The sequence below is a fragment of the Ictalurus punctatus genome, chromosome 10 (assembly GCF_001660625.3).
Source record: "Ictalurus punctatus breed USDA103 chromosome 10, Coco_2.0, whole genome shotgun sequence".
Taxonomy (NCBI): Eukaryota; Metazoa; Chordata; class Actinopteri; order Siluriformes; family Ictaluridae; genus Ictalurus; species Ictalurus punctatus.
In genome coordinates, this window is record NC_030425.2 from 14,097,501 (window position 1) to 14,118,908 (window position 21,408).

At 38.2% G+C, this 21,408-nt stretch overlaps 2 protein-coding genes across 4 annotated transcripts in view; both read right to left on the reverse strand.

Annotated features, from left to right (window-relative positions):
- Positions 1 to 447: 447 nt before the first annotated feature.
- atpaf1 (ATP synthase mitochondrial F1 complex assembly factor 1) lies at positions 448 to 4,453 on the reverse strand. 2 transcript variants are annotated; one of them, NM_001201204.1, is given in 11 exon segments: positions 448 to 1,192; positions 1,195 to 1,204; positions 1,206 to 1,238; positions 1,527 to 1,634; positions 1,719 to 1,814; positions 2,960 to 3,007; positions 3,192 to 3,242; positions 3,404 to 3,466; positions 3,552 to 3,599; positions 3,737 to 3,845; positions 4,210 to 4,406. In NM_001201204.1, coding segments are annotated over 11 exon segments (888 nt in total). In that variant the 5' UTR covers positions 4,401 to 4,406; the 3' UTR covers positions 448 to 1,061.
- A 1,001-nt stretch (positions 4,454 to 5,454) lies between these two features.
- The window catches only part of frem1b (Fras1 related extracellular matrix 1b), a 36,674-nt gene continuing 20,720 nt past the window's right edge, over positions 5,455 to 21,408 (reverse strand). Inside the window, exons 24-35 of one of the 2 annotated variants that reach the window (XM_017478792.3) lie at positions 20,193 to 20,457; positions 15,692 to 16,106; positions 14,285 to 14,486; positions 14,048 to 14,192; positions 12,702 to 12,831; positions 12,511 to 12,583; positions 10,762 to 10,911; positions 7,744 to 8,060; positions 6,347 to 6,526; positions 6,117 to 6,232; positions 5,914 to 5,999; positions 5,455 to 5,752 (exon numbers count right to left, since the gene is read on the reverse strand). In XM_017478792.3, coding sequence (XP_017334281.1) covers positions 5,535 to 5,752; positions 5,914 to 5,999; positions 6,117 to 6,232; positions 6,347 to 6,526; positions 7,744 to 8,060; positions 10,762 to 10,911; positions 12,511 to 12,583; positions 12,702 to 12,831; positions 14,048 to 14,192; positions 14,285 to 14,486; positions 15,692 to 16,106; positions 20,193 to 20,457 — 2,297 coding nt within the window. In that variant the 3' untranslated portion in view covers positions 5,455 to 5,534. Of the gene's footprint in view, positions 5,753 to 5,913; positions 6,000 to 6,116; positions 6,233 to 6,346; positions 6,527 to 7,743; positions 8,061 to 10,761; positions 10,912 to 12,510; positions 12,584 to 12,701; positions 12,832 to 14,047; positions 14,193 to 14,280; positions 14,487 to 15,691; positions 16,107 to 20,192; positions 20,458 to 21,408 lie in introns of those variants that run through there. The other variant, XR_001813828.3, reaches the window with a different exon arrangement.

A 21,408-nucleotide genomic window follows, 5' to 3' on the forward strand; every position in this document is an offset into this window, starting at 1 on the left:
TGGCCACATTTAGCTAATTTTGATCAAATGTATATACACACAGCAGTTAACATTTTTCTTGACCAAAAGAACCATTTATAATTTTGAAATGAAAGCATTACTGGATAAGGAGTGTGAACCTGTATTACATCGTCCTTATTATAACCATTATGCCATGATTTAAATTTCCATCAGATCTAATCTAATCTAATCTAATCTAATCTAATCTAGACACCATTGTGGCCTACTTAGACACTGACACTCTGGGGTGTTAAAAGGTTGTTCAAACTGCTTTACTCTTACACTTTATATTATTACCAGTAAGATATCAAAGTTGCGACAAGTGATTTTCACATTTACACTTTAAAATATGCAAACATTAAATGACTATGTTCATATGGGTGTAACTGTTCCAGCTCTAATTCCAAGTTCATATACATAAATGCATCCCACATGCATCAGACTACATTCAAAGCCAGCAATATCTTTAATTGTCTTTTATCAGATTCCAAATGAAATACTATTTATGTTCTCCAGTTATAAATCAATTGCTCTCACGCACACAATTATCATAAATACAAGTTCCCATCCTCAATGCTGCGTAAACGAGCGTCCTTTCAGGGCATAATAGTTAATAATTTGGATAATCAAGCTTCAGACTTGTTATTCTCCTTTATCCTTTTATCATGGTGGAGGAAAAGATGTTTTCGTCGTCTATGGTGGAGAATTCTTCATTCCTTGAAATACAACTAGCCATTAAAGATTAAGTCATAGGCACCAAATCACATCTTGAACCTTTGGTGTATTATATACATTTTTTACAGAAAGGGACCAAAATAGATCACAGTATGTAATAAAGGCTTTCCAAATTGAACCGAGCTTGTGAAGGCAACACAATAGCTTGTGTACATCAAATGTGACCAGGTATTGATGCAGAATTTAGACGAGATTGTAGCACTGAGGGCTGGTACAGTCAGTACAATGCAGGGATCAACACTAGACAGTTTCTCTGCCAGGATTCCAAGTGTCCTTCTTCTCCATGATGCACGGCTCCTCCAACCTCTCTCCCACAGCACTGGGTGTTACTTTGCAGTGGCTGCTTGTCCTATCCCACTCTGCTCAAGCTCTGCGATCACAGACATGTGTCTGAACTCCGCTGGTCTGTGGTTGAATGTCTCTACTAGCTGAAAAGTCTCATGTCTCTGTGCTGCATAAAATAACTGCACCTGATTTGCTAAGCATTGAGCTTCATGAACAGTCTGAAAAACAAGAGCACAAGAAAGAACATACAATATGCAGAACATGTACTGAAGACAAATAATAAGGTACTCTTAAAGGAACAGTTTAGCCAAAAATTTAATTTTGAAAAGTTTCCTACTTAGATTTTAAACTGGAGCAAAGAGTCCAATGTTGTTTCCAATGAATGGAAACCGATTTAGCATCACACAAACGGCATGAATAAAATTTTAGTTACACGTTTTACTATTAGACAAATAATTCCTTTAACAACAGTATTATCCAAATAGTCACTTGAGTGTGCTACTCACCATAAACTTTCTATCCATTTCAGCAGTCATGAGCACAAGGTCCTTGTCCTGTTTCAGGTCCGAGTAGTGGTACAGAATCAGCTGGCTTGGAGCATTTTCTCCCAAAGTCTGCAGGGAAATCAACTGTGTGTATTAGTAAGCATCCAGCCACACCCTGGGATGCAACTTAGTCCATCTGCAGGACTTTTTTACCTGAACATTGATGAGGGAGGTGAAATGTAGCTCCTGACCAGCCCACTGACCCAGAAAGAATTCGTATCCTTCTTTCCGGGGCAGAGCGTACACAAACTTTTGGAGAAACAACATGGTTAATGCAAATTAATGAATCAGCCAATCAATTAATAAAAAAAGAGCACCGAAGGGCATTTTAAATGTGATAAGTAGTAAAAATGGATGTAACAAAATATGCATTGCAGATTGTTTGATCTACATTTTACCTAGTACATCCAAATGATTTACTTCTAAGCCAAATAAATTTTAAAAAAAAAAATATGGCCAAAACAAACCCCGCCTCCCCTTTTTTGCCGAAACCCATAAACAGAAACAAATAAAATTTGAACAGGAATCTTTCGAAAGTAGTTCTTAAAACAATGCTGCCACCTTGCGGTAAACTGTTGTTTTAGCATCGTCTTCACATAAATCTAAGGTTCCAAACCTTGGTCCTGTAGAACCCACTGTCCTACACATATTAGTGTATTACCTAATCCAAACACAATTGATTCAACTAAGCAGCTAATTAATAGCCCTTCCTCTGTGTGTTAGAGCAGGGAGACCCTACAATGTGAAGGACAGGTATTCCAGGACCACGGTTGGGAACCTGTGACATTATATTACTGCTAGAGATCTGAGGGTTCTGTAGGTTTCATGGGGTTAGTCTTCTACACATAGAGAGCTCCAAACATACACACATCACACTGTTGCTTCTTATTTTAGTATTGCAGATGTTAGTGGGAGAGTGCACAGTTAATACTTAAATAGCTGACTGTAATAAATGGAAACTCAAAGTGTGCCTTATCACCTATTAGTCTGTTTGTTGAGTCTAAATGAAAACAAAATTGATAATTCTGGTTCAGTCACAAGTTAGTTTGGGTTAGTTTCACACTACACTTAAATAAGCAAATGCAAATGCAAAGGAGGCATGTAATATAAAGCTTACTAAAACATACTACCAAAAGCTTTTCATCCATTGTCCAGAAAAATAAGTAAACAAACATTTCTGCAGCTCTACAGTTTAGCAGCTTGCAGTGTTCTCATTAGCCGCAATTTAAACAATGAATTGAACACTGCCCATGTAAAGGCACCCATAGAGTCCCACGACAATGAAATAAACTTGGCTCTCTTGAGCATATCATTGCTATATATATATATATATATATATATATATATATATATATATATATATATATATATATATATATATATATCTATCTTACCGTTGGGCACAACTTGGCACGGTTGATAATCTTTTCAAAGGTTGAACCCTGAAGTATAAAAAGTATTTAGACAGCTAAGATTTCACAGTAACTAGACATGTGACACTGTGTAATTGAAATAAATAAATAATATACATATAAATTAACAGGTAGTCATCATTTTACCAAATATTCCCCTAAATTAAATTATTTCAATCATGCACTGACAAAGTAAAGAAATGAGCTTACTTACTGGTATGACAGCACTGATTGTGTCTTTTGTTGAGTAGAAATTCATCCAAAGCTAAACGAAGGAAAATATTAGTTTCATGTAACGAATAAAGTATCATCTAGTTGCCATGACTATGCCCGAAATATGGTCCATGAGATAATCATACATGCCGTATACCTAGAATATATTTTATTTTAAATAATTTGTTCAAGTTGAATAACTAAAGTGGTCACCTCTCCAATTTCCAGACCAGATTTGTCCTTCACCAAGTCAAGGTTGAGGATTGAATCTAAGGTCTGTCACAAAAAAACAAAAAACTTCAGAAAACAGTTGAATAACCCAGAACTAAATAAAGTATCTTAGTAAAGGCTATGCAGTTACCTTGTTTTTGGTAAAACCTCCAGGTCCTGCTTTGTCTCCCTTATGTTTCTGGAAGCATGACAGTAAAAATACTCCACATTAAAGGAAAGCACTATTGTAGTGTAGTGTATTACAAAAGTATAGGCAATGTAAGCCTACGTGCAATGAATGAAGAAGAACATGTCTTTGTTTCAACAGTCAGTTACCTCCTGCTCCATTAGTTTAATGAAGTCAGATTGTTTTGAGTGTCCAACAGGTTCCTTCTTTATCTCACTGCACTTCTCAAGTCGGGCTTTGTATTCTTGAGGTTTGGTGCTGGAGATACAATAAAAAGATATGATTGTATACATGAATGTAGGGTTGATTTTGTATATAAATGCATAGTTAATTCTATATGATATACACAAAATGCACTTTTATTAAACATATAAATCTAATAGCTACAACATAACTGTCACCCTATGATTCATTTTATTCAAGTCATGCTTATTTATGTCATGACATACTGAAATGTTTCTGGCGAGGTAAACTGTTTAAATATATCATAAGGCAGAAAAATATTCAGAACACCCAGACACAACACAAGAGCTTAAACAAATATTATTATATTATATTATATTTAAAGTGGTGAGGGTGGTGTTGTTGTAGTACTGCAGCAGGGTACACAACCTCGACTTACCTCCGCAGTTTTCTGATCTTCTCTTCATATTTACTATAATAAGGGTTTTCCTCTAATTCCGGTTCCTTTTTAATAGAAAAAGCCCGGAGTTGATTCGGCACAAGTCCGGGAATGAGGGGTCGGAACCCCGCGGCTCTCACCGCTAACATCCCACGATACAAACAGGCCATTTGTACCATGGCCGCCGCCATCTTCTCCCCGTCGCACATCAATAGTGTTCCGGGTGACTTCCGGCAGGTTATTGGTTCCGCTTAAAGAAACCGAAAAATATACTAAAATTGGATTTGAGCCTTCAACGTATCAAATACCCATTTGTGTACCAAAATTGAAAAAAAGACAACCCAGAATACTCACAAGGTAAGAAATATCTGAAGCAAAATAGTAGGACAACCAGATGACTACAAAAAGAACACAGAGGCGTTTAACATGCCTTTTAAGATATTTTATTTCATTCTTAAATTTTGCTTTATATTTTCATTACAGGTCTTTATCTTGACTAACCATCTGCTTTTTAAGTGTTTCAGTAGTCTCAGGTACATTTTGTGCAGTTTTATAAAGAAATTGGCTGCTAAGTTTTACTGAGCATCCTGGAGACTCCGCCCCACAGTCCTTCCGGAGGCTCCGCCCCACAGTCCTTCAGGAGACTCTTCCCCACAGTCCTTCAGGAGACTCCGCCCCACAGTCCTTCTTGAGACTCAGTCCCACAGTCCTTCTGGTGACTCTGCCCCACAATCCATTTGGAGACTCTGACTGTCACACTTGCTTCTGTATGAAATGTGGTGCATTATGTAATACCTCACTTTCTTTCCTGAAAATCTAAAATGTTGTTATACTTACACAGTACTAAAGAAGTCATAAACAACTATAAGAAAATTAGTGTGTGTGTATATATATGTAGATGGTAGATGTTACACACTGTGATAAAACACAATTGGGCATGTTGATATAGGATAGTAATGATTCTTTTTAACCCTTTATAGTTATAGTGGAACATACACAAGATATCCACAAGTTATTTCTCTTAACTATATCTTTTGTAGCAGCTATGATCACCAGCCTCTTTTTATTTTTTGCTTTTTAATAAACTTCATGGCATGGTGGTAATCACCTCGCAATTGATTTGAAGTATAACAGCACACCCAGTTGTGTTTTATTCTTTACATACAGTATATTACAGCAAACATTTAGCATAACTATTATGGCAAAAATCTTGTAGTTATGCTGAAGGAAAACAGGCTGGTCAAATTATATTTCAAATATTTATTAATGGTTTACAAGTTAGAGAGAGGTGGCACTAGCTGAATAAAGATATATTCATTATCTCTTTATTTGTTAACTTCTGCACCTGCTGAACAAATATATTTGTGTTCTGCTATTGTTGTACAATTTTCTCTAGTCCATGTTTTTTGGTCATGGGCTAGCACACAGCTGTGAGAGGAGCCACTGTGGGCATGATTATCTGAAGCCTTGTTCTTCTTAAGTCTGGAAAATTTCAGTGGTGTGCTGTCGGCCCAAAACCACCGGTCTGGAGATCCAGAAAGTCCTACACACAAAAGTCACAAATCTTACTATACTGACAACATAACAACTAATCCTGATCTACAGTATACAGTAGGCATCATATTGCGATTATACTGCTGTATATGTATTGCAGTATATTAAAATTCTTGGTGAAGCCTAGACAAACATGGTTTGTGTCCATACCAATCCAAAATGGTTGTTTTCCAGCAAACCTCCATAGCCACTTCATATGATTCTTTGAACGCACACTTGTCAAGTGACCGTCAAGACTGGATTTGTAGGACAAGTGAAAGAAAACAACTGGTTAAATTAACAACCACTATAAATATAAAGGGAAGACAAATGCAGTGCTATGTAGCAGAATACAGGTATTTTGATTAACTTACACTGTGCATGCATTCTGCGCATTCCTCCAGCTGGCTACACCTGGGCCCAGGATGTAACAGCGCCGTCTGTAATGGGTCCAACCATGAAGACAGCCAACACTAATAGCTTTTGCAGACTAAAAATAAAGGAATGGAAGACGATATAGAGGAGTTTGAACGAAAGATTCTAATAGTGCAATGTATTTTAAATATTTGCTTAGACGTCTCACAGTCAATAATTAGATGTGAACCTTGTGCTGGTGTACAGCTGAAGTGAAACCAGTAAGAAAAGTGTCTCTCTGAGGAGTTTCGGCTGATCTGGAGGCAGCAGTATATCCAGGCCAGTTCCAGATTGGAGTGATCTCAAGTTCTGGGTGGACACGGGGTACTGGCATCTCCAACTCAGGCCTTATTGGAGTCAACGTATGGAGCTAAGAGCCAAAATTGAAAATAAATTTGAAATAAAAATAACACAATTAAAATTTTATTTTGAGTTCATATTTCAGTTAAAACGTGTAAATACTCCAACAGATATGTTAAGGTATTTCCTCCTATACTTTTATTAAATTGTCCAGTTTATTACCATTATAATCCAGCCTCACTGGTCAGTTTTTCATATTAAAGAACTATTAAGTAACTATTGTTATTGTTAAGTTACAATTAATGTAAGCAGGTATGTACGTCTGAACCCACTTCTGAGTTTAGGCATTCAAGTAAGGTTTAATAATATATCACTGTACAGTGATAAGGTAGTCCATACAGGATTTTGCAGGGTTTTTTTGTGATTGAGTTTGATGCGCTTTAAAAAAAAACAACTTTGTGATGCAACTTGTGTTTTTTGTGCTTTTCCCCCCCCCAAAACTACTTGAATTGGTGAAATTGCAACTGCACTAAACTGTTTTGCATGATTTTTCGCAGTGATGTTTGTTGGTAAATAAGACCTTTTATCTGTACTCATGTTTGACGCACGTGAATCAAAGAGGGCTTTGACTGAATGCACATTGCGATGACATCACATGATGTGTCTTAGCCAAAATTTGAGGAAAATCTTCTGTAATTTTGAAAAATTCCAAGCTCCTCTGAATATTTCAGAGTTTTTTGCATTAATTTCTGCGATCGCAAAATCCTGGCGGTAAGGAAATTAAAAATAATTATACCATTAACATTTTGCAATACGAGTATAGACAACAGTGTCACAAAATGTATTGCCCCCTAAAATAGGCAAAGGATCATTAAGACTTGAAGGAATGTCTGCGTATTAAAGCAAAACAGACAGTTTTTAATGGGCTACTTAATTAGCAACATTTTAGAAGTGTTAACATGTTCTAGAAGTTCCAGTAAACAAATAATTTAATTCACTGCTGCTGCAGAATAATTTTACAGTTACAGTTATAACTGTATAATAGTTATCCTTTTTGAAAATGCAAAAAGTTGTGAGCAGATTTCCTGATACGGACTTGTAAATGGAGGTGCATAGAAATCATACCGTGTACAGTTTTCATATAATTTCATCTCAACATCAAAATAATTCACTATTACTGTTATAATACACTATTGTAATTTCTGTTAGATTTCCTTCTTGATTACTTTTGACTCAGAGTATGCAAAGTATCGCAAAGTATTCAGGCTGAAGAGATGTAATTAATACCCATTTTGTATGTGAAGTTTCCTGTCTCACTCCAGATCTATTGTTTCCCAGTAGTCTTAGCTGTCTCCTTCCTTGGCTGAGGAATGGCTGGTCAGCTGCCTCCCCACCGCTGAAGCGAATGAACTGTGTTCGATATGGGACATCTCCCCTTGGGTGATAGTTCTCCCATACAATCCCAGTGTTTGGGTCTGGTGTGTAGTCTTCTTCTGCTGCTCCTAGTGTTGGTGGAGGTGGAGGTTTGTGGATTCGTGGAGGTTGTAGGACAGGAGATTTCTTCTCGTCATAATCAATAATCAGGGCATCTGGGTCACATCTACCTAATGGAGGACACTTAAAAATATAATATAAACCGGAGGTGCAACTTTTGCGACTCGTGTTGTTTTAGGCTCCTACAGACTGCAAGAGGACGGAACCAAGAGGGCCTCCAAAAATGTAATTACTATTGCAAGATTATAATTAACAACTGTAATTGGTGAAAAGAGACAATCTGTGTAAAGCTGAGTCGATATTTGACATAGACTTTCATGTGTACACATACAATGCACTGTACATCCAACATATTTTCGAATATACACAAATATTTTATCTGACTCTGATAAGGATTCATTTATTCTCCTTCTTCTTCTTCTTCTTCTTATTATTATTATTATTAGTTACAAAAAAGCACTGGAAATTTCATATTTAAATCATGCTAATAAGCCAGAATCCAAAATGAGTGCATAGCACCACATGCAAAAAGTTAAAGTTTGGCTAAAGTTTCTACTTCAGACCTCATTTTATGAAGGTAATGCATGGCAGAGCTAGGACAGATATGTCAGAAAAGCTGTTTAGTGTCATGTCTACCCTGGAATCGGTGAGGAGCTCCAACTCCCAGGGTTTGTCTCTACCAGCTCCCTAGTTCAGTAGGTTGTGAACATGAGCTCAGGCACTGCACACTGGGACACTGATAACTGAATTTCTGGTGACATGACTATGTTCTTGCATTGTAAAATGTCACCAAAAATTAGTTGGGGCTGGTGTTTCAATTCCCGCCTCTGCCCTGCGTGAGTGGAATTAGCATGTTCTCCTACATTTGCTGTAGACTGACTGCATCTCTAAATTGTCCATAGTGTGTGAATAGGTGTGTGAGTGTGTGAACAGAAAATTAATGAATGAATGAATGTCATATAAATTTGATAGCTTAATCACATGGCTTTCTGTCATAATATATCAAGCAGCATTGTAGGCAAACTAGTGGATTAAAAAAAATAATTAAAAACTTTAGTTAGACTCAAACAAACCATATACTGTATAGAACGTCAAATAAAGTTACTTGCTAACGTAAGTAATCATTTGTGAACAACATTAACAAGCTAATGACATTTGTAGCCGGAAGTTGGCAGAGAGTTCATCCCCCATTTTTTTTTTTCAAGCTGAGAGGCTTCAGAAAACATGATATAATTTCCAGAAAGGGAACATAGTGAGCATCGATGCTCCCTGGTTTTTGTAGTGCATTGTGGGATTTTTTCAGGGAGCGAACTTTCCAGTGCACTGGAAGGATGTTAGCATAGTTTTTTCAATTGTATCTGCTTCCGCCTCATGACATTCTGGGGATACAGGAGACAGGCACGTTTATGTACAACCCCAATTCCAAAAAAGTTGGGACAATGTGTAAAATGTAAATAAATATAAATATAAGCAGAATACGATGATTTGCAAATCTCATAAACCCATAAGTTATTCACAATAGAACATATTCTATAGAAACATAGAAAATATATCAAATGTTTAAACTGAGGAAAAGAAAAGAAACAGCTGAACTGAAAAGAAACAGATGGAGGAACATTTTGCAAGTAATTAGGTTAACTGGCAACAGGTCAGTAACACGATTGAGTATAAAAAGAGTATCTTAGAGCAGGCTTTTGAACTGAGTGCTGATAAAAAGCCGATGGTCCCTCTCCTCTTTAGTCCTCTTTAGTTTAGAGGACGCAGCATCCATGGTTTCCAGAAAGAATTACAAATTTTGATTCATCTGACCACAGAACAGTTTTCCATTTCACCTCAGTCCATTTTAAATGAGCTTTGGCCCAGAGAAGATGGCAGCGTTTCTGGATCATGTTCACATATGGCTTCTTCTTTGCATGATAGAGCTTTAACCAGCATTTGAGCCCATGTAGTGATTTCCATTACAGAATCATGCCTGTTTTTAATGCAGTGCCACCTGAGGGCCCAAAGATCACGGGCATGCAATATTGATTTTCACCCTTGTCCTTTGCGCACAGAGATTTCTACAGATTCTTGGAATCTTTTGATGATATTATGTACTGTAGATGATGAGATATTCATAATCTTTGCAATTTTACATTGAGGAACATTATTCTGAATTTGTTCCACAACTTGTAGGCACAGTTTTTCGCAGATTGATGAACCTCTGCCCATCTTTACTTCTGAAAGAGTCTGCCTCTCTAAGTTACTATTTTTATACCCAATCATTTTACTGACCTGTTGCCAATTAACCCCCAGCTGTTTCTTTTTAGTAACATTACTTTTCCAGCCTTTTGCTGCCCCCGTCCCAACTTTTTTTTAGACGTATTGTGGCTATCAAATTCAAAATTACCTTATTTTTTTCTTAAAATAGTACATTTACTTAGTTTAAATATTTGATATGTTTTCTATGTTCTATTGTGAATAACATATGAATTTTTGAGATTTGCAAATCAATGCATTCTGTTTTTATTTACATTTTACAACTTTTTTGTCCCAACTTTTTTGGACTTATATTAAGCAATATGAATATCATATTGAGAAGAGAAGTTTTGAACTGGTATCATTTATATTTTTACTCTTCCTGGTGCAAGTGAACTGTTAACATGAACATGATACTCTGATAAAAGAATAAATGCACTATTTATATTTTCACGGTCATAAAATATTGCACCGCGGGTGTAGCAAAACAAAATGGGGTGTGACATTCAAAATCCACCAATGGATCTTCCAAGCCATTTGGGTCCAAAAATGTGCATGTACTGGGGACTTTACCATGTCTGGGATCCACAATCTCCACTGAGGCTCTGATTCTCGCACCTAAGACAGCGTTCTTCTGGGCTTTCAGTACCACTTCCAGCCTCTCATGGTTCTCCTCCAGCCCATCATCTTTGAGGTAAATATTCCAAAATTTGACAGAGACTCCTATAAAGGAGGAGAATAAAGAGAGTATAACATAGGAGATGGTCTTCCCAATTTGTACACCTTAACAAATACAGACCTGACATACATGATTTAAACTTGAAGCATACATACATATACATATATATATATACATATATATATATATATATATATATATATATATATATATATATATATATATATATACACACATATACATACACATATACATACACACACACACACACACACACACACACACACACACACACACATATATATGTGTGTGTGTGTGTGTAGGTACATAGGTCAAGAGCTTCAGTTAATGTTCACATCAAACAGAAAAAGGTTGTTGGCACCAGATGGGCTGGTTTGAGTATTTCAGAATGGGATTTTCACACACAACAGTCAGCCAGGAAAAAGAATCTGAGGCTACCATGGGCACAGCCCATGAGGTAACACATAGGCCAAATTCCCTTAGTCACTCATAACAATGGGTAAGACCAGGGAATATAGCTGTGATGTGCAGCAAAAGATCACAGCTGGAGAACTGCAGAAGTTAGTTGTGTCTTGGGGTCAGAAAGTCTCCAAAACTACAATCCGAAGTCACCTACATCACCACAAGTTGATAGGAAGGGTTTCAAGAAAAAAGCCTCTACTCTCATCCAAAAACAAACTCAAGCGTCTTCAGTTTGCCAGACACTACTGGAACTTCAAATGGGATCGGGTTCTATGGTCAGATGAAACAAAATAGAGCATTTGGCAATACACAGAGAAGTAGCCATATGGAAAAGTACCTCGCGCCCACGGCTAAATATGGTGGTGGCCCTTTAATGTTTTGGGGTTGTTTTTCTGACAGAGACTTGGACATTTTGTTAGGATACATGGCATCATGAACAGATATTAAATGAAAACCTGACTGCCTCTGCCAGAAAGCTTAAAATGGGCCGTGCAACAATGTACAATGATCCAAAGCATACATCAAAATCAACACAAAAATGATTTACTGACCACAAAATCAAGGTCCCGCAATGACCATCCCAGTCCCCTGACTTGAAACTCATTGAAAACCTGTGGAATGAACTGATGAGGAGAGTCCACCAACGTGGACCTCGAAATTTGAAGGATCTGGAGAGATTCTGTATGGAGGAATGGTCTCAGATCCCTTGCCATATATTCTCCAACCTCATCAAGCATTATAGGAGAAGACTCAGAGCTGTTATCGTGGCAAAGGGAGGTAGCACAAAGTATTGACTAAAATGATGCCACTGATTGTTGTACATCTATATTTAACAAAGATTTTTTTTGGATAAACTTGTGTTTTTATTGTAATTGTTTGATATCCATGAGAGCAGAGTATTTTTGTCAATTCTTTGAACAAAATATCAAAAGGTTAAACAATAAAGACAATTTTTCACAATTTTTCTCATATTTACCAAGAGTGCCAATATTAGTGGAGGGCACTGTATATATTTATTTATATATGTATGTATGTATGTATGTATGTATGCATGCATGCATGTAATTTTATACTAAAGTCATTTACACATTAAAAACATGTAAATCTGGAGCAATGACACTGTCATACTAATGCACTGTGTAAAATAAAATCCAAGACACCTGGATCAAACTGTATCAGACTAGCTGAGCTGTGAGTGAAGTCCTTTCCCACCTTTGCTGTGCCATCTTCCACCTGAAACATGAAAAATAAAGCGGTTCTTCCTATCACACCAAACTCCATCATTTTCTTTATACCAAGGTAGCATGAAAGACTTTTTCGTCAGAACTTTACTGCTGCTGTTGAAGTTCACCTGGATGCCAACATAGGCAGGGTCTATGCTGTTCCCACTGCGTATCACCTGCACAGCTAGAGTTCCTGCGTTCTCACACACACGATAACAGGAAGCCGTCAACTCCACCCGGGACCATCGGAGCTCCATTCTGGGTTTGGCACACAAAAGCATTCACGCTAGTACTTGGCTTGATCTGTGTTGCTTTCACCTCTTTTAAAAATAACATTTTAAAGAACATTATGTGTGGTGCTGAGACTAAACATGTCTGTCCAAGTGATTAATTTTAGAAAATATTAATCATGCTGCTGATATAACTGAGTTGAAAGTGATAATTAAGTGGTTTGATATTGATAACCGACCCCTGAAATGTTACAAAGCAATCAGCAAGACAAATAGTATGTAAAGTTTGCTTCTTTAGTTTAGTACTGTATTAGAGCTATGACTCTAAAGTTTATGTTAGAAGACAGTTCTAACATAAACTCCAAGACAGTTTGTTAGAAGTCATTCAGAAGATGATATAGCTCAAAATTCCCTTACGTGTTAGAAATGTTAGTCTAAGGAAGCAAACTTTTGACAGCAAATGTTTCTTGGCTGATCAGCTACATTTAGTGTGAGGGGTGAAATGTGTATCTTTAACCGCTTAACGTCCCAGGAGTTGATTGTAACCACATATCTTTTTCTCTTAGTTTTTTTTTTTTGGTAGTTAGCTACTGAATATTTCATATTATACCACAGTGCTGCTGAATTCTATAGTGTAAGTGGTCAGCGAACTGTAACAGTCAGTAAGTTTTCCACCAGGATTTGCACATTCCAGTTACTCTGTTACATGGCAAGCTGCTTTTTTTTTGTTTGTTTTAATGATTTCAAGAGAGAGAAAACAGAGAGGTGGTGAGCGAAGGACTATCTATAGTTGCTATGTTAGTGCTAACAGGAACTAACTTGTCTTCCGAGCATTACCCAACATTAAATGTAATTTTAAATGGATTAAAAATCTGTCATCCCTCTCATCTAAATAAATTAAAATTGTAGTTATTGGTCAATTGCTGTTGTATAAGAGGAATAAAACACTTCGGGACATGCTGTTATTGGAATATAATCAATTTCAGTGTGGTAACAGTAACTCTGCTTCATGTTAGCAGATGTCACACAACCATGTTGTTGATTATTTTCCCATAACAACATATTTTGTTGTTTTTATTCCTTATATAGTGATTATGCTTTAAGATGAATAATTGAATAAAATGATGAGACTTTAAGGGGTTAAATGAACTTAAATCATCTCTATAAAACTTAAAACAAAGTATAGAGCAAACCACATTAGACCATTTAGATCATATGCAGAGGCACAAAAACAGATAACATACACTTCTGGAAGCATGATGTTTCCTGCTCGGTCAGTGAGCTGGAACTCAAAGCTATCTTCTGTCACTTCCATGTCTGAGGGAATGACGTAGCGGACTGCTTTCTGATCCACATCCTTCTGGGTGAAGCGTCCTTTGATATAGCCTCCTATGAACACCAAACACATACGTAAGTTAGAATCCTGCTAATTGTCATCGATAACATTAATGATTATCTCTACAGTCACTCAATGCACCTGCCTGTGATGGCGTTCTCAAGGTATCCAAAATGTGGTGGTCGTGTGATGATGAACTCCAGTTCCTGGTAAGGGCTGTCTGGATCTGAAGCCTGGAGGTCTTTGGAGGTAATATAGATGCCATGTTGGTTGTTCTGTAGATATTCCACTGTACTGGGGGTCCCTTTGGTTACAAGGTGTGGAGGGGACTTGTCCAAGACCTCTATCTGTAAATACAACAAAATAATTATTTCTACTCTCACTGATGGATTTGAACCACAAGAGGGAGCCATAATGATGTCTCATGATGAGAGCCATCATCAAGAGATCGCATATGTACATGATTTAAGCTGAAAGGCGAAACTGTAAAATTGGAGTTCAAAGAAGACATCAGACTTTAGAAAGCATTATATAGGAGATCTATGGAAACACCTTCAATTATTCTATTTTTGTAGCCTTGATCAGGGAGTAAGAGACATTAAGGTTATCATTATAAAATAAGGTAACACTATGTATAATATTGAAATACTTTATTTTAATTAAAGTAACCTATGACAAAGCTATAGTGCCTTCCTCTAAATATTGTAGACAGCATAGTAGCTGGCTTTGTGGTTGGAATAATATTTCCTCAATTGCTAGCAATGGTTCACCGTTAATCCTAGAGGGAAGAGCCACAGGCTAGTTCAGAAAAGCACCAAGTGAAGTCAAACATTTTTAATCACCTGATCAATCAGGTAGTAGATCAAATGCAGGTAAGGACTGGAGGGTCAATTTTTCTGCTCCCAAAGCCAAAGCTAGCACATGCAGCCTCCTACCTGCCATCCATCCATCCAATTTCTGTACCACTTATCCTACACAGGATTGCGGGGAGCCTGGAACATATCCCAGAAACTCAGGGCACAAGACACCATGGACAGAGTGCAAACCCATCACAGGGCACATTCGCACACACATTCACACCCATTAACACCCTACGGACAATTTGGAAATGCCAGTCAGCCTACAATGCATGTCTTTGAACTGGGGGAGGAAACCAGATTACCTGGAAGAAACCCCCAAAGCACGGAGAGCGCATGCAAGCTCTGTGCACACAGGGTGGAGGTGGGAATCGAACCCCCAACCCCCTCGGAGTTGCAAGGCAAAAGTTAATTAAAATAAATTAGTTTACTACATAAGTTTGCTAGTTATCTGATACAATCTAACACAAGCCAACACTTAGTGTTAAAAGCTTTGTTACGGTTACAATGTGCACATTGCCTAAAACAGTTTCCCCCCCATATAAGCACTTTCAATATCACAAACCAGCACTTTGTTGATACAAAAGAATGCTGTGAAGGCAGCATACTTGGGAATAGGATAGTGGCGTGGTGAATTAAAAGTGTTACTACAAAATGAATATTACTATATTTTAATGTATAAATCCCATCCTTGCCTGTATTGTGAAAACTGCCCCTTGCTCCTTCAGCTGTCCGTATTCCAGATAGCCTTTATTGGTTCCATCTGATGGCTGAAAGGTGAACCTGTCAATCTTAGCAAAGCTGTTAAGATGCTGGTAGCTCAGATGCATGTTGTTGATGTCTAATTGTGTGAAGCGGGTCCAGGGTATGGGAAACCCCTTTAACAGTAGCTTGCCATACTGTGGTGGTTGAATGACAGTGTAGGTGAGGTTCTCTAAAGCTGTATCAGGATCAGTGAGCTGCAGGTGTTCAGGTGAGATGGTTCTTGTGGTGCTTTCTGTAAGCTGGAGGCCGGTGTTGATGCTCAGGGTAGGTGGGATACGGTCATGGTGCTCCACTGTGAAAGTAAGGCTACTCCTAATGGAGGTCACGCCATTGCTGATGTCAAAGCTGGACAGAAAACAATTATTGTTGGACATTTGGAAATTCTGTGAATACTAGTAAAGAATTATATATAAAGACATTCAGCCTCATGGTTTAGCTCACTTAGTACATATTCACTTCCATTTTAGCTTTTTGTATTTCACATAATATTTTGTCAGCCTTTGCCCTTAACCACAGTTTCCCAACCCTGGTCCAGGAGAAGCCCCTGTCTTGCACATTTTAGTGTATTCCCTGCTCTATCACAGCCACTTAAAATTGGGAAGGGCTGTTAATTAGCTGATTAGTTGAATCAGGTGTGTTGTGAGCAGGGACAATATGCAGCTCAGTGGGTACTCGAAGACCAGGATTGAGATCCATAGTGACAGTGGCATTGGGGTGATTTAAAAAGTGGTGGGTGAATAAGAACAGTTCTTATTCAACTTACTACCAAGACAGTATACCACCAGTCACACATCGCTGGGTAAACATGTTGTCCATTAATTATAGGGTTGGCGGTTCACTTCCAGGCCCACATGCTTGGGCAAGACACTGTGTGCTTGGGCAAGTCACTGAACCCCAAGTTGCTCCCGATGGCAAACTAGCACTGTACATGGCAGCTCTGCTACCATTGGTGTGTGTGAATGGGTGAATGAGAAACAGTGTAAAACACTTTGTAGAACCGTAAAAGTTGAAAAAGCGCTATATAACTGCAGACCATTTACCAACATCACCAACATCATGCTCGATACCTTGCACTGGCCTCTCCACCAGCATGCACGTCTTCTCGTCCACATAGCCAAACAACCTAAACATCTGGCCTTACCATTATTTCACATTTTGCTCAGTAATTGTGCCCAGAGCACCACTCACATGGCAGCAACCACTGAGACAATGCCAGGCAGAAATTATTACGCTCCTAATAATGCCCATTCATCATCCACCTGTCACCAGTGAGCAGAGGGATGAACAGGGCTCCCCAAAAAACACCTTCTGCCTCTCTTTCCATCTCCGTCCCTCTTGGCCTCGGCCTGAGTTGCTGTCGGCGCTCAGTTTTGACACACAGGTGTTCACTCAGGTGTTTCCCCGGTTAGAGGGTCTGTTGTCTCAAGCTGCTTGCAGTAAGCGCAAATACAAGATGTTTGAAAAACATCCTCTGTGTACCAGTCAGTGCCATGGCTTTAATAGATCAATAGATCTGTAAAAGATCTCTGGATCTTGTGATGTCTAGCAGCAAAGTAGCCAAGTTGTAATTGTTTGCTTGAATTGTTGACTGTAAATGTTGTTATACTGGACTCCACATGCTGCACCATGCTGTCGTGATGGCACACATTGGCATGGAGTTGAGTTGCTCGCCCTCTTTTAAGCAGCACCATCATCAGACTTGGCTGAAAGAGGCTTGTGTGCTCCCAGCTGACCCCGAAGTGAAACTCAGCCAAGGTTTTGGGTGACAAACCAAGTCACAAACACACATGAGAGAGGCAGGACAGGTCAGCCATACGCTGCCTTCTTTGAAGTCTGCCTCCTGTCAAATTGGCTGGAAAAGTACATAAATATGGTGGAATGCTCCAAATTTTCTCATTTTCTCTCTTTTTTCTCTCACAGCTGTAATTTCGCCATCAAAAGACTCCACTATGTGCTGCTATGTTGTTTTTACATACTTAGAAACTGCCTATTGAAATATTTAAATGGGATTTAATTTATTGTATATGTGTTGCAACATGGGGTAAGTGAAATAGAAAAACAAATGATATCACAATCATATCACCAAAATAAAATAAAATTTAATTACTCACAATTGTGTTTTTGAAGCATTATAAATAATATTTGGAGATTACACTGTTTTTTACTAAAATGCCCTACAAACCTCTCTAGTCTCATTAAAAATGCCAGAATCTATGAACATGCAAGAATACTGGAAAGACATTCATGTTCTCATGCTAACTGGCTAGCTAAATGCTAGTGAACTAGCTTGCATTTATGGTATATCAACACAGAGTGGGATTTCAGTGTGCGTCTTGGTTTATACTCTTATATTCTCAGTGATTTCTCATTGAACAGAAACAATACCTGGCAAAATAAAATCAAAACTACTTTATTCATCATAGCTATCTAGCATAGCATGTACAACCCCAATTCCGAAAAAGTTGGGACAGTATAGAAAATGCAAAAAAAAAAAAAACTAACAAAAATTTGAATTTGAAAATTCAATTCACCCTGTACTATATTGAAAACATATTTATTAACACATTATTTGATGTCTTACTTTGTGACTTTAATTTAATTTAATATATTTTTGAAAATATACACTCATTTAAAATCCGATGACTGCAACACACTCCAAAATTTGGACAGTCGACTGTTTACCACTGTGTAACATCACCTTTTCTTTTAATAACACTTATTAAGTGTTTGGGTGCTGGGTGGAGACATCAGTTGGTTAAGTTTAGCAAGCGGAATTTTCCCCCATTCATTCATTACGCATTTCTTCAGCTGCGCAACAGTACGGTGCCTTCATTGCCTTATTTTATGCTTCATCAGAGACAGGTCAGGACTGCAGGCAGGCCATGCTAGCACCCGCACTCTCTGCTTATGCACCCATGCACTTGTAATCTGGGCAGAGTGTGGTTTGGCGTTGTCCTGCTGTGGATGGCAGCATATGTTGCTCCAAAATGTGTACCTATCTTTCTGCATTAATGGTGTCTTACAGATGTGCAAGTTACCCATGCCATGGGCACTGACACACCCCCATACCATGACAGATGCTGGCTTTTGGACCTGACGCTAATAACAGCTTGGATGGTGCTTTTCCTCTTTGGCCCGGAGAACACAACGGCTGTTTTGTCCAGAAACTATTTGAAATGTTGACTCGTCGGACCACAAAACACGATTCCACTGTGCTACTGTCCATCTCAGATGAGACCGAGTCCAGAGAAGTCGGTGGTGCTTCTGGACAGTGTTGATGTATATCTTCTGCTTTGCATAATAAAGCCTTAACTTGCATCTGTGGATGCAGCGGTGAATGGTGTTGACTGACAAAGGTTTACCAAAGTATTCCCGAGCCCATGCCAGGATATCCATTACAGACTCATGACGGATTTTAAGACCGTGAGGCCTGAGGGATCAGAGATCACGGGCATTCAGAAGTGGTTTTCGGCCTTGCCCTTTACGCACAGAGATTTGACCGGATTCCTTGAATCTTTTAATTATATTGTGCACTGTAGAAGGTGAAATGCCCAAAATCCTACCAATTTGTCTTTGGGGAATGTTGTTCTCAAAGTGTTGGATTATGCGCTGACGCATCTGTTGGCAGATTGGCGAGACTCGACCCATCCTTGCTCTTGAAGGACTCGGCCTTTTTTGGAGGCTCCTTATATACTATGATTAGATGATTACCTCATCTGTTTCACATCACCATCTTATTTCAGCTTGTCACATCGCTATTAGTCCTAAATTGCCCCGTCCCAACTTTATTGGAACGTGTTGCATACATCAATTTCAAAATAAACATTTATCTTAAAAAAAAAAAATGCAGTTGATTAGGTAAAACATCAAATACCTTGTTTTCATAAATGTATTGTTTAAAATACAAGTCAAAGTACATTTACAAATCACTCCTCTTTGTTTTTACTAGCATTTTCCATACTGTCCCAACTTTTTCAGAATTGGGGTTGTAGATTCTTTGGCTAAGCATCATTATATCTTCTAATAACCTGCATAATGCTGTGACTGGTGCTTTATGTCACAACCTGAGCCTATAAGCTGATACAAGACTCCCTGAATACAGAAATATTGACAAAGCCGTTCCAATAAAAGATCCAAATACCAATCCATATAATCAGAATCAGCCATTTAAAAGAGGTTAAGGAATTAAAAGACTGAGTTATAGCTATTTGTCACAAGGGCATATTTTGACATACTTTCCAATAATGTATTCATGATTTGAATATCCTAATGTCATACTGCCCACACCTCATTGTAACCTTACCCTTAACATCACCGTAATTCATTTCAATAGACTATTATGCACCTTATCAATCATTAAAAAACATTTTATTTCGTATATATATTTTTAATCAAATTTTTAAATATTTATTCCAACCCAATGGGACTGACCTGAAGGAGTCGTGATCAGTAAAATGACTGTTGTCATGAGTGTAGCACACCCGGTGTGAAGCCACATCCATCTGAGTGAAAGAGAGCAGAGGGATTCCTGGGTGCTGGACCATGTGCAGGTGTCCATGTTTAGGAGGGATGGTCACGGTGTAGACCAGCTCAAATGATTGGCTTCCACTGTCTGTAGCCATCAGAATGTCTGTGGTCAGTATAACCCTTTCCCCTTCCGAAATAGTCATTGGCTTAGTGATCAGAGCAATGTCACCTGACAGAGGCAAACAGGCCAGGAAAAGAAGAGTGCATTTGTATGAGGTAAATGGAACTGTCAGTACTGTAAAAGAACATATTTCATAAATAAGAGAAAATTCTAAATGTTATTTTGAAGTGTCAGTTTAACAGTCAAATCTAAATTTATTGAAACATAATTATTCTTAACCCCTTACACTCTTGGCTTTTTAGCTTACATTTGCATATAGGTTTTAAGAGGTTAAATCACCCTGAATTTCCTTTCAAAGAAAATTATTTGAATGAGTAAACTGCTCAAAGTGTAGTTGCCACTACACAGTTTGCCACATTTGAAGAAATAGGGAGTTAAAAACCTCAGTTAATACTGAACATGTGGCAGCATAGGGAATAAAGTGATTGGCTGTGTAGGGCTCCTGTGATTATGATTTTTAAAATGTTGGTGCATCTGTGCCTTACTGTTGTCTAATCACGCAATCAAGCAGTTTAGCATTTAATATTAAAAATATGGTCCTTGTATGTCTATAGGAATTCACCTTTTGTTCTAATGGCTATAGTAAAGTTCATTCTGTGAAACGACATCTAATATCTCACAGTGACATTGATGCCAAGCTAAATCCAAAGTAAAGTTGTACTAAAAGTGACTTTGTAGGAGTTGTGTGTCATCCCTCAGTGGCTGAGGGGACAGGTCTAGGAACAAGGACAAGGCTACAGTTGTTGGCACTCTGGTCTGTTAATAACTCACACTCACTGGGAGGTAGAAAGTGGTTCAAATGTCTCACCTCTACCCTACCTGAATCAGCAGCACAGACCTAGAAGCCGCTGTTTCACCCACTTGGCCAAGGGAGGGCCATGCTTACAGTTACACATACATATAAATAAAATCTGTCAAAGAGTTATTTTGTCCAATTGTTTGACCGAGAGGAAAACACAGCTGGACTACAGACTGGTTCTGCAAATGGTCAACAAGCAC

What these genes read in the sequence shown, in the direction of transcription:
- atpaf1 (XM_017477276.3), bottom strand. Translation starts at nt 4,418, where the DNA reads ATGTGCGACGGGGAGAAGATGGCGGCGGCCATGGTACAAATGGCCTGT. An exon ending in CTGGTCTGGAAATTGGAGAG is followed by an intron (nt 3,243 to 3,403) that starts GTGACCACTTTA and finishes TCCTTCGTTTAG; the next exon opens with CTTTGGATGAATTTCTACTC. An exon ending in CCTCCCTCATCAATGTTCAG is followed by an intron (nt 1,635 to 1,718) that starts GTAAAAAAGTCC and finishes ATTTCCCTGCAG; the next exon opens with ACTTTGGGAGAAAATGCTCC.